The sequence below is a fragment of the Fulmarus glacialis genome, unplaced genomic scaffold (genome assembly GCF_000690835.1).
Source record: "Fulmarus glacialis isolate BGI_N327 unplaced genomic scaffold, ASM69083v1 scaffold4648, whole genome shotgun sequence".
NCBI classification, from domain to species: domain Eukaryota; kingdom Metazoa; phylum Chordata; class Aves; order Procellariiformes; family Procellariidae; genus Fulmarus; species Fulmarus glacialis.
Window position 1 is genome coordinate 69,031 of NW_009228813.1, and position 12,793 is coordinate 81,823.

Sequence of the window (12,793 nt, forward strand, 5' to 3'; positions counted from 1 at the left end):
AAACAACCAAAAAAAAAAAAAAAATCCAAAAAACCAACCAACTAAAAAAACCCACCAAAGCCAAAAAAACCCAACACAACAAATTGAACTGCCTACTACCAGGGAAGCACACTAACTGCTGGGTTGCTGCTTAATCCAGGATTTAGGAAAGCATTCTTAGCTCAGCCAAGAAGTCTATCATTTTCAATACTGAGATTATAAAGATTTCAGAAGAAACACAGAGGGGAGAAATGGATTATCAGCACAAGACATTTCTCTACAAAGTTATCAGCTCTGCTTAGTAAGCCTCTACAGATAAAAGTTACATTATTCATTTCAACGGTGGTCTAAAGCAGAAGTTCCAGAATATAAACTCAGCTGCAAATTTCATTCATACCACATCTACCCATTCATCAGGAACTCAAAAGTCCTCACAGGCCAGGGCAGAATGAAAACAATACAGGACGACAATTTCTTAGTTTTCTGATGCATGTTTCTGGTCTGCCTGTACAGGAAGACATTCCCCTTCCACTCCAGCATTAATGTCTCGCTCTGTTTAAGTGCCTGCCTGTGTATTCACCCCAGATGAGTTAAGGAATTAGTTAGCCAAGAGTTATGTCTGTCCAATATTAGTCCTTGTTCATAAGACTTAGAACTTTGCTGATGAAAAAATATTTTATTTTAAAGAAAGGAGCTGCTACTGATGGAGAAATGAACACTAAAAATTCATTGATTTTCAAGACATTCTCCAAAACATGCATCAAAGGAATGCAATATGGGATGTGTGAACAACATAGCTGTGCTCCTGTTGCAACATTTCCACTTCTGCGTGGAACTAAAACATACTGAAGCAAAAGGTACAGTTTTGTCAATATATGCTGTATCCATAACAAGAATGCCAAGTGTAGCATTTTATTTCCATGCAATCACATTTATGCCACTGATAAGGCAATACCAAGGCTGCTTGTGATATGATTCCAACCAAGTGCAGCAAACTGACTTGTTAGATATATATGTACACATAGGTATCAAAGTCAGACAATTTCTCATGACCTGCCCTCTTAAATAAATTATACTACAGCTTTGGCACAAGATCACCCGTTAGCAAACACCCAAGAATCCACAGAGAAAGAAGAATCTTGATAGAAGAGCAGATTCTCTGAAATCTTATGACAACCTTAATTTTTTATTATTCTATTAGTTTAGGAAAGACATCTTGTTAAAGACTAATAGCCACTTCATACCCTTTTATATTTTAACCACTTGTATTGACAGGGGAAAGATTCCAGTTACAGTATCTGCACCTTCCACCACACCACCCAATGACAAACATACCAAGCACCATCCAAGACTGGTAGGTAGCAATCCTAACAATCCAAATATCCCAGACTAATTTAAAAATTGAAACAGTCAAACATCCCAAAAAATGATCTTTCAATGACAGATATCAGATCCAAAACATCGTAACAGTTCCAGTCGGCCAGCCTATCAAGTACAAACTACACAGTAGTACATGCTAGTACAGCCTTAAGTCAGTGCCAGGTCAATTCATATTTGTCATTATTCTTTCAAGCCCCCACACTCAGCTTCTAAGGCAACTTATTACTGTCCCACTCTTAACCAAACCCCAGCAACAACTGAGGTCTAAGACTGATGCTGAGAGGCAGTCATGTGAGGTTTGGCAATGCCTTCAAGTACTAACTACTACAAGCTGCAATAAGGACAAATTAGTGACATGTGCTGTACATAGCACTGCCAGTTCTTGCAGTTTATTCCCACGTCTTGCAATGCTTGACATTCCTAAAAACCCCATGTCCTAGAATTAATTACTAAAATTGTTACATAAGCTGTCTTTTAAAAAGTACATTTCTAAACCTCACTGATGAAGTTTAAGCTAAAGATCAATACATACATCAAAACCAAGCAAACGTACATGCTTTCTAGGCTTTATTTAAAAAACGGAAATTGTAAATGTGTTTTAGGTATAGGGTTGGCAATACTTCATCTGGAAGTGAAGAGCATGCTAAATGACACATCAAACTAGCACAGTTACAGCTCATGGAGGGATGGTGATGTGACCACGTGCATGCATCATATCTGGTCATCTTCTATTCCTTAATCCAAACAGCCAAGTGACTATTTACGGAAGGGGGAGGGATTTAAAAAAAAAAAAAAAAAAGGAAAAAAAGCAGCAGGAAAGCATGAAGTCCAGACACTAATCATTTTGTAACTCAGTCTCAACAGATAAACATGACACAGAAAATCAAACCATACAGAGCTTATTCTGCATAATTTTTTTGCACAGGGCCCATTACAAGTCTATTTCCTTATAAGAAGCTTCCTCTGGCAAACCTGCTCCATGCTGTAACGTCTGGTACTAACCTGCACTGAAATACTGTGACCCAAGTACCCAGAGCATCAATACCACACTCTATGGTCATTACAAACCTTTTTGGCCCCTCAGCCACAGCAAGAAAAGTCTAAATTTCTCTTTACTCGTTCTACCAAATATCTACTCCATTTTAGCTGCTTCAAAAGAACAGGGAAGATTCCTGACAGCTTGTCAGGTGCCAGCCTGTTTACAGTGCCAGTCAGTACAACCCAAGGCTGCAGTGAACGCTGAGCAAAAATATAGTAATAACAGGCAGACTGCCAGAAATCTGAACCAGAAAACACAAATCTTGTCCCAAAACTATGGGGTAAACTTGCCTACATGCAACATTCATAAGAACTGCCTGCAATTCCTAAATTCAGTATCACCACTCCAAAATGAGGTCTTAATATGCTTTTATTGACAATAGGAGGCACATTCCTACAATGGCTTTGATTTCTGTCAGATGAATGAGAGCCTCCAATTCATTAAGTCTATTTAAATAAAGCTTAACAAAACACTATTTACAAGAAATATTACAGAAATATTTACTGATGTTATAATTCACTACATTTCATAACACACAAGTGCCTGATTACTTACACAAGCAGCCTTTGAATCGTGTTCCGATACGGTACTGTGCCAGTTGGATTATTCCCCACTGACACCCACTGCATTCTTCAGACTGTTAAAATGTCAAAAGGAAGAGTGGCATTTGCCTGAAGATTGTTCACACAGCACCCGTGAGCGCTCCAACAGCTAGACCTCTTGCGAGGGCATAGCTCCAATTACTTACAAGAGCTACACAAATGCAAACAGATCCTTATGACTCAATGCCTACTTCTGATCCAGCGCAAGAAGAGCTTTTCCTGTAAGTGGACGTTACTTTAGTTATTACTGCAACTGAAGACGCCAGTCTGTGCCCCCCGCATCCCTCACAAGTTGTGCTTTGCTTAATGTACAAACACATGACTATAGCCTGACATCCTAAGTGACAGGACAGAATGCCAAGTGCTGCACCCAAGCCATGAGAAAATAGAAGTACAAGTTAGTATTCTGCGTTTACAGGTTCAACTGTGTTCCCATTTGCAATTCAGGCATTCCCTCTTTTTAGAATATTCTTTCACAGCACCAGGAGCCAAAGTCTTTTCTTCTTCTAGTAAAGCCCTGACTCTTACAGATAGCACAGATCGGGAATATGCAGTCTCAGTATACATAAGAAGATAGATGATAGTGATTAAGAAGGTTATTCAAAAAGACTAAATTTAAAAAACATTAATCACCCAATAACAACTATTTGTACCATCTCGATCCTGCATTTTTCCTGCTACAACCATTACAACTATCTTCTTTATTAGACATCAATACTACCTTTGCTCATATTAAATAAGCCCATAATTAGCCTAGCTGCTAAAACCAAGCTACTTCAGCTAAGGTGCTATTAAATTTATTCTTTGGAACATGTAAATATTTAAAGGGTTCAGTGCAGTTAAGTAAACTTGGAAAATATACAAGAGCTTACAAGAAAACTAAATCCTGTTTGCCCTAATTGCACAGTCCCGACGACTTCGGAACAGCCAGATGTAGAAGTTTCCAAAGACAATACTATAGCAGCAGCCTTTATTTATTTCACTATCTTTCTGATAGCTCTGGAGGGCACTGGCTGGCACAACTCGCAAACGGAATAGGTAAATTCTTTCAAATAGACTGATACAGTTCTGCCATTTTTCTACAGGGCAGCAGAGAGGCTGGGGGAGACAGAACTGGTAGCAGCACTGCCTTAGTGGGTCAGGACAGGGGCCCACCAGCTCCATGAACAGTTCCCAACAGCAGCAAGATTTAAATACGCAGTGAGAGCGACTAAAAGCAAGTAAGAACAGAGAACAGTAACCCTCACTTCAGCCATGTTTGCTGTCAATTTAGTTAAAGGTTCCTCAACAACACCTCAGTTGAGCTGCTGCGGAGACAAATGAACAATTGCCGAGCAGCAAAAGCAGTGGGTCAGACAGCCTACAGTAGCTGATTCTGCAGTAGGCTCCTGGCCCTGAAGAACTGTAAAAGCATCACTGTATAAGATGCACATACGCAGTCTTGCATATATTACAGGGCAGGCATTCTAAATCTTTGAAAAGGTTGAACAGGATTAGGCTGAAATGAAACAAGCAAAAGCAAAAAGAATTGATTTCAATAATATACCTGCTAAAATAAATACAACTTTTTTTTCTAAATTAATGGAAGAGTGCAAAGATGCCTCGGTTTAGATAAAGTATCTAAAGAACGACCCAGAGATTTGAGATTTCTTTGATTCAAGGAGGTAGCAATGCTACGGTAAACAATGTGTTCTCACGTTCGAGTAGACTACAAAGGGAAACACTTCATCTTGAGGAGGTCATTGTGCCTCATATGCGGGACAATTGTAATCAACTTGACTAATCCTTGAACTGCTTGGTAATAGGAGGCAAATGTCTCAAACAACCAAATTACACATTTTGAAAGTCAGAAGTAGAGACAGATCCCTCTGTAACATACACCAGATCAGAAACATGGAGCCCTGTGCTGCTTCTCTTCTGCTACAGATACAATTGCAAGTAGTCTACATCATATACGTGCTCTTATTTACTCATCTACAGACTGATCCTAAGACTGGTTTAAGTGCCAAGGTGACCTTCCAGCAAGTGAGGGGGCTGATCAACTGACACATTAAAACCTAATTCTGACACTTGTTAAAAATCTTACTGCTCCTCTAGCATTGAGAGTGCCAAGGAGCTGTGGTTTGACCACGCAAGCTGTAGCGTTCTCTGGAGTCAGCCCTCACCCTCTTCCAACTATTCACCAGGGGCACATCAGGTGGCCATAAAGAAAGTTTTATTGTCAATGATTACTCCATTTCAGCATTTTGAGCACCAAAACCACTCAGTTTGAGAAGAACTTCTCTTCTTAGAGGAAGAACTCTTTTGCAAGCAAATATGACACACCAATTAATACAAAAGAGAGGGATTGTCTGAAAAACCTTTATGGGCCGCTAACCACACCCTTGAGTTCATTCTCCTTTCTTCATTTCCAGGACCTCCCTTGTTGGTATTAGCACACAATCAACAGTAGGTCACTCTCTAAGTAATGACAGCTTGAGACAGAACCTTCTGTATACTAAATTTTTTAAACTCTTCAAGCTCAGCAACTTGCATCAGCTTAATTCTTTTTCCCATGCAAACAGCTCTTACCCCTACACAGTCCATGTAGCATGTTTCTAACATACCATTACAAGACAAAGCAGCACACATGGAAGAAGAACTGTTGAAAGATGTCCTTATCCCCTCTCCTATCTGTCAGAGGTACCCACACCCCTTGTTGCATTAAAAGGCCAATCAGTTGCTTGCAGGGTTGCACCCTAAATGGAGGCTGGACAGTGGAAAATCATGAATTAAAATAATGAATTAAAGTTAACCATCAGTGCTTCCAAGGCAAGTTTAAATAATTGTTTTTAACTTGATCATTTATTCAATTATTTTTAGCATAAAATATCACTGAGCGTTTAAAAAAAAAAAGAAGAGACGAAAATAAAAGTGTGTTTCAGGAGTTAAGATTTTCTACCAATGAATAAGGCATGCAGCATTTTACGTACTCTGAAAGATACACACACAAGTGGAGAGTAGTTATGATAGAATATATGTACAAGATACAGACGATAATACAAGATTTCTTATCCAGGTGAAAGTTGTAAGCTTACATCATTGTTACCTGGCACAGCAGACAAGTATGCCAAGTCATGCTTCTCAGTATCACACAGGAACGGGGGAAGGAGGCCAGGCTGTACAGCTCACACCAGGGACTCTTCCCCACAACCATCCCAACAGGCACTGTTTGCCATATTTAGCCAAGGCCAGCATGCCAGGTAATCACCTGTCAGTGGCTAATTCATGCTGTACTTCCCCAAACGGTTCAAGCAAGCCTAAACTGACACGGGCAAGGAACGGTGCATGACCCTTCCCTGCCCCCAGCAGCTTGTTCCCACCCATACACTTCCCACTCCCTTATTACAGCATAAACAACCCCAGCAAGGTTTAGCTGTACCACGTACTAGCCTCAGTTTACTAAAACAGCAAAACAAACCAACCAACCATCACAACCGCACAAAAATATCCCCTAATCAAGCTCATCAAGCTTCATTTTTAGCAAGATTAGTTTCCAGACACACTTCATTGTACGTTGGCATGCAAACATGCTAGGAAGAGGACAGAAACAAGCAGCTAGGAGGGCTACTTTGGGTGGCAGTGCCAGCTGAAAGCACCTTGGTATGTCAATCCCTTCAGACTGCCTTTACTGTCAGTGAAGAGCCACATGCTCTGCAAGACAGAGATCAGGAGGCGGCCCCCATCTCTCCTGTAGCTGCAGAGCAGTCTGGGACATTGCCCAGCCAACTTCATACCTAAATCTGGACAGAACAACTCTCCTTTCCCACAGGGTTTGTGAATGTTTGTGGAACACATTTGGCACTATTTCAGAAAACTGAAGGGAGAAAAAGACAGAGGGGGAAAAAAAAAAACCAAACCTGTAACAGATAAAGTAGTCGACAAAGGAAAAACTAAGCAGACATATATGTAGAAATACTAGGAATGAACTAACAGTCCTTTTAAGGATGTACTGCAAAACAAAATTCATTACAGATTGCTCTGAATATTTTGGATTTGTTTAAGAAACACACTCCTAGTTGTTTGTTTCACACAGCTAAGAAGAATGCCTGCCTACTTGGTTTTGGAGCCACCACCTCCAGCCAGGGAAGCCTGGCCCACGGTGGCAGTATCTACCTTACTGACCTGAACCAAAAGAGGAGAGCATGCTCTCTTGCAGCAGTTAAAAAGCAGGATTGGAGGAGAAATTAAAAGGAGAAGAAATGCAGTTTACTCTTAATCTGTAGAATATAGTTCAAGCTCAGGAGTTAAAGACACAACCCAAGAATCCCCAGCAGTGCCCTGCAGCAACCACACTCTGCTAGCACCACTATAAAACCCTGAAATGCCAGGAGAGGGGAAGCTTCAGCAAGTACTGAAGTGTAAGCCCCAAGCAAACTCTGAATGCTGGAAAGGTTTTATAGTCATGACCATCTTCATCCATTTGTACTACTTAAATCCACAGCCAGCTGTAACCAGCTTCACCAGGCCCCACGGCAGTACTGCTCTGCTTACACATCAGATTCCCTAAGCCCCACAGGCCACCAAACCTCTGTTACAGTCTCTTTAGCATAGATGCCATAAGTTATATAAAAGACAATGGAGCTTAATTTTAAATATACATTAGCTGCCTCCCCCAAGAACTGAGAGTCACCTTGGACTTAACATTAACCTTTTTCTAGACCAGTACAATAGAAAGCATTGGTCCTTGCAGAAGCCATTTGTAATTTCTCATTGTAACTCAAACCAGCATTTGTAGCAAGTCATGTTATTCAACAGCTATATTCACTAGATGTTCTACTTTGATTTTAACAAATTGTAACCAAATTAATCAGTTCTAAAATCTCATCCTTTTGAGAAAGAATCATTTGACAGGTACATCCACTGCTGCAAAAACCAAGTCAATAACAAAAACAACATTCAAGTACATTCACTTTCAGAGTTTGAAAGGGGGAATGCCACTAATCCTTCTGATTTGGAAAATACACGCTCCATCAAGGAAACTATTCAAGCTGAAATGCAAGAGTCGCACTCATCGCATTTTGTACAGCCTAGATTTGCAAGAAATAGAAGCCTTGATGGCATATTTATTTACTGAGGTGGGTAGAGCATTAACATAGGTCTCCCAACAAAACAAAAAAACACAAACATGCACACACAGAGGTACTTTTCTAAATCCACACAAGATACAAATCTATCTTCATGTTTCAGCTAAAAAGAACAGATGTGGGAAAAAAGTAGTCTGATACATGCTTTTCAGGAAACTTGACGTTAAATTTAAAATCTAGTAAAAAGAATTTTATACTAGAGTTGACATGCAAAGAGGGAGTTCAACTAAACAGCTGTCCTAAAGTCAAACATTTTCCTTGGTACCTTCCGAAAGATAGTATCTTCTAAGAGAAAAGAAAATAACCAGTCTGCCAAGAATCACTCCTACTCCTGCTCCTCTAATCTTTATTTTTAACTTCAGGGAAAGCTACACTTTGTACGTCCAAAAACTTTAAACTGATACATCTCCCCCACATAAGACAGACTCAAAGCAAATGGACCCTCCATGACTGATTGAGCTTAAACCTGGAAGTGCACAGTCTGAAGTTACCAAATCCTAACAAGCCACCACTTGTCAGCTGGACTATGGTAACAGACTACATATCAACCCTTACTCCATCAATTTTCACAAACTTACCTGACATTTAACATGAACTTGTCCTATTTTATAATTGTGTTTGGCCAAGGATTGACAAGTGTTCAGCTCAGCTAAAAGTTCACAAGAGCTCCAGCTGGCTAACAAACAGTAACTCACTAAGTCACAATAACTCAGTTGATTTCAATAGGAAGAACATATTCTTCAGGCCAAATTGTTCAATTGATAGTTAAATTGTTTTAAGTATGTCACACTAAGACAACAAAACAACCAGCACAGATGAGGCTTATTGCTTTTAAAATTACTGGTTAAACTGGTATACCTTTCCAATATAGACACGCTCTGCAAAATGTCCAGAGACAACCACAAAAGAATCTATAAAGCTTTCATCAGTCTTCCTAAGGTTATTCCTGCTACAAGGAGTATTTGGAAAAATATGACATCTGTGATATGCAAAATGAAACTCTGAAATGAAGGACTGATAATTAACAGCTTTGGTTGCTGGTTTTTTCCCCCTCAGTTAAACAGTTGAAGTACAGTAAGTGTTTAAGTTACAGAAAGGAATCCATGAAATCTTTCAGCAGAACAGTAGTAAAAATCCGCACAAAACTCCATTTGCATTCTGGCTTTCGCATCAAGATCCCTTCAAGACACCTTCAAATTATTTTCATTTTAAAAGAACCAAATCATTATTGCCTTGCAAAGTTTCTGTGAACACAGTTTCGAGTTTCATGTACAATTGTATAGTCACAAGCAACATTAAATACTTGCAAAACTCAAGTTCTTAAATATAAACACAACCATTCCCACACAGATTAAATCTGAAAGTGTGAAACATTTTAAGTAACATTGGAATAGTAAAAAAAAAAATTCACTTTTCAAAAAGCAGAGGGGAAAAAAACCCTAATAATTAATACAGTTGCTATCAGAATGCAAAATAGACTCTTGTAAGGCACAGAAACAGCCTCCAACAATTGATCTTGGGTATTTGATAACTTACAAAATACCATACAGAATTTCAATTGCTTCATTTCAGAAGGAAAAAGCACTGTGCATCTGCTAGCATGTAAGAAGCTGAAGGTATCAAGAAATATTTAGGCACCTAACTATTCTAAAAAGGAAATGTGCTTGTCCAACTATTCACGCAACACAAAAATAAACTGCAATATTTATTAGCTCAGAGAAACCAAACCCGTAAAAACATTTACACCTGATCAAATATATTAAATAAAGCAGCTCCATAAATTAGTTTTTCAATTATAACAACCATGAAGTGACTTCATAGAATCATTAAGGATCAGTATGAGACATACTGTTAGCGCCAGAGTTTCAAATGAAATGTTTTTACTCTAAAAATAGTTGTGTATTTCAAGTGTTTAACCTGCTTGTACGCTAGGGCACAAGATATCTGCTTCTGGGAAGTTACAGCACAAAAGTTAACTCACAAGGTCAATAACTGAAGAAAACCCTGCTCTCACATGTCTCTGTTCTTTAACAGCATTGGGAGAATTATCCAGAATTTCCTTAGGAAAGCACTAAAATACAAAACAAAATTGGTATTTGAATTTTTTGAAGCAGTTGACTACAAAAATACTTTCAGAAAGCCTGTAAACATTTACAACACAGTATCTATATTAATACAACATTATTACTTTCAAGGTCAGTATTACACATGCAGTTTCTTGGAGCTACATATTTTGGTGTTATTTTTAACATCTGACAGAGCATCTTGTACTGTTGCAAGCTCTACACTGTTTACAAATACTCCCAAGCTGCAGCTGCTGATTCTGCTAGCATATCTTGCCATAGCAAAAAGAGGAGTAATTTTAATTATCCAGTAATGCCATTTTTTACAGTACTATATGCGTTACATTGTTCTGTAGACTGGTTTTGTATTTTTTCCACCTTTCGACAGCTACATAGAACAACAGGATCTGGTTACAATGACATCCATTTCTACAAAGGGTCAAAAAAGTCCAAACATAGTTGGGAACATGGGGAACATGTTCAGATTATGGATGAACTCTGCACCCTCTCTTAGCAGGTGCTATTTCAGGAACTTCTACATTTGGTTTACTTTTTAAAATTAAAACACAGAGATTAAAAAAAGCTGTTTCAAAATCAAATGTCACGTTTATGTTTTAGTTCTTCATTTTCCCAAAATTCCTCACCACAGGCATAACAGTATAAGGTAGCAGCAAACAACTTACCAACACAAGCATTTAGGAACAGCCAGTCAGTCTTTTTCATTCTATTTTTTATTTGCTTTAGTTTTTTGAAGTCAACTTCAAGTTCTTCCTTGCTGCCAACAGCTCCAGCCAATTCAATTCTTTGGAAGTCCATTTTCACATCAGATTCACGTTTGGTTGTAGGTGGAGATCTTCTTTGGCTATTACCACTACTACAGCTTCCCCTCCATCGAGCTCTGTCTTGCTCATTTATGATTGAAGAAGCCTCTTCTGTGTCTGCCAGTTCTATTGCTTCTATGTTGTTAGGTCTGGGATGATCACATACAACACATTTCCTGGCCTTCGCCCAGTTTTCGTATGTACAAACAGAACAAGTCCAGTGCTGAGCCCTTGTGTTTAGTTTATTTCTGTCATTATATTCCTCACATGGATCAACAGAAAAAGGGACTGGTCTTGAACCAGAACCTGAAGACTGAGGAGACTCTGTGGGACTCCTGGTCCTACGTTGAGACAAGCACTGAGTACACCTTATCGCTCTTGGCCAGTTCAAGTATGTGCACATGTGGCATGACCATTTATTTGCACTTTCCATACTGTAAGATGATTTAACCCTTGGTCTTGCACTAGAATCTGGACATATCAAAGGACTACTCCCTCCTTCAGTGCTCGTAGGATCCCAGTCTCTACCAATATCACTTGAACCACTTTTAAATGGATCTTCTGTGATAATTGTTCCACTAGGCCTCTGAGCACGACACATGGTACATTTGATTGCAGATGGCCAATTTTCATATGTACAATACTCACAAGCCCATTTAATTCCACGCTCTGTCATCGTGCACTTCTTGAAATGAACTGCGTCAGGCAGAAAGCTAAGTAATCAGAATACATCATTAGTACACAATGGTTGCATAGGAGCTCTATTTAAAAAAAAACAAAGTAAATGAGATATAACCCAGTTGATATGTACTGCATCAGATATAAAAATCAGGCTGGCCAAATGGGCAATCTTTTTTTTTGGTACTATTAGAACATTTAGGGGGAGAAAAACCACTACAAAAAGAGTAAGACTTGAGCTAACTGCATTTTAAATGCAGAATTCAAGATTTCCTAGTGCAGAAATGAAAACTCAGTCCTGCATTTCTGGAATTTCTTAAATTTGAACAGAGGCTTCCAAAACAAATTCAGAAAACAGATACACATTAAGCACTGAGAATACTGAAGAAGAGACCAATACAGCTACAGCAACAAGTCACAAATATTAAATTACTGGACGAAAACTCAGTATGAATACAGCAGTACACAAAAAGGAACACAAAGTCTAGATCTACTGCAAGACCTCACAGGACTTGGAAGGAAGGAGTGTATCAGGTGGGCAGTTATACAATAAGTAAGCAGTTCTTTCGGAAAAGTAGGTGTAGGAGTTTACATAAAATGCATACATTTTAAAATTTTATACATGTGCTTAACCAAGACTAGGCCTTGATTGGACATCACTCCCAACAGTAGCGTTACGAAGTTAAAATACCACTTGAAAGCAAGGACAAGCTGTGTGTGTTGACAAGCTAACGTAGTATTTTCATTCTACAAATCCAGATTTCAATCCAATTCCAACTCACTTTTTCTCTAATGAAGAGGGGATTCTGTCTTCATGCTGGCTCAGACCTTTTCCTCAGATTGCCAAATATGAAGGATGAGACTAAGCAGATAACTATTCCTGTAAACAAAATGAAAACAGACTCATTACAGGTTTCCTACTGGACCTGAGTAACTAGAAAGTTAATTATTAAATGCCACACCTATTCTGATCCCAATTTACTTGTTTAAACTCAGTCATGACCAGCTGAGACTAACATATAGAGTGGTTAAAATAAACCAATTATTTATAAAGAACCAGTTGCCACACAAGTAATCAATCTGCTAAAGTAGAAGTAGATCCAAG

General features: G+C 38.9%; 1 protein-coding gene across 1 annotated transcript in view; it reads right to left on the bottom strand.

Annotated features, from left to right (window-relative positions):
* The window catches only part of ZRANB1 (zinc finger, RAN-binding domain containing 1), a 31,321-nt gene extending 18,749 nt beyond the window's left edge, over positions 1-12,572 (bottom strand). The window contains 2 exon segments of the mRNA XM_009583599.1: positions 10,873-11,723; positions 12,471-12,572. Of these exon segments, the coding sequence (XP_009581894.1) occupies positions 10,873-11,686 (814 nt within the window). The 5' untranslated portion in view covers positions 11,687-11,723; positions 12,471-12,572.
* Between the last annotated feature and the right edge of the window lie 221 nt (positions 12,573-12,793).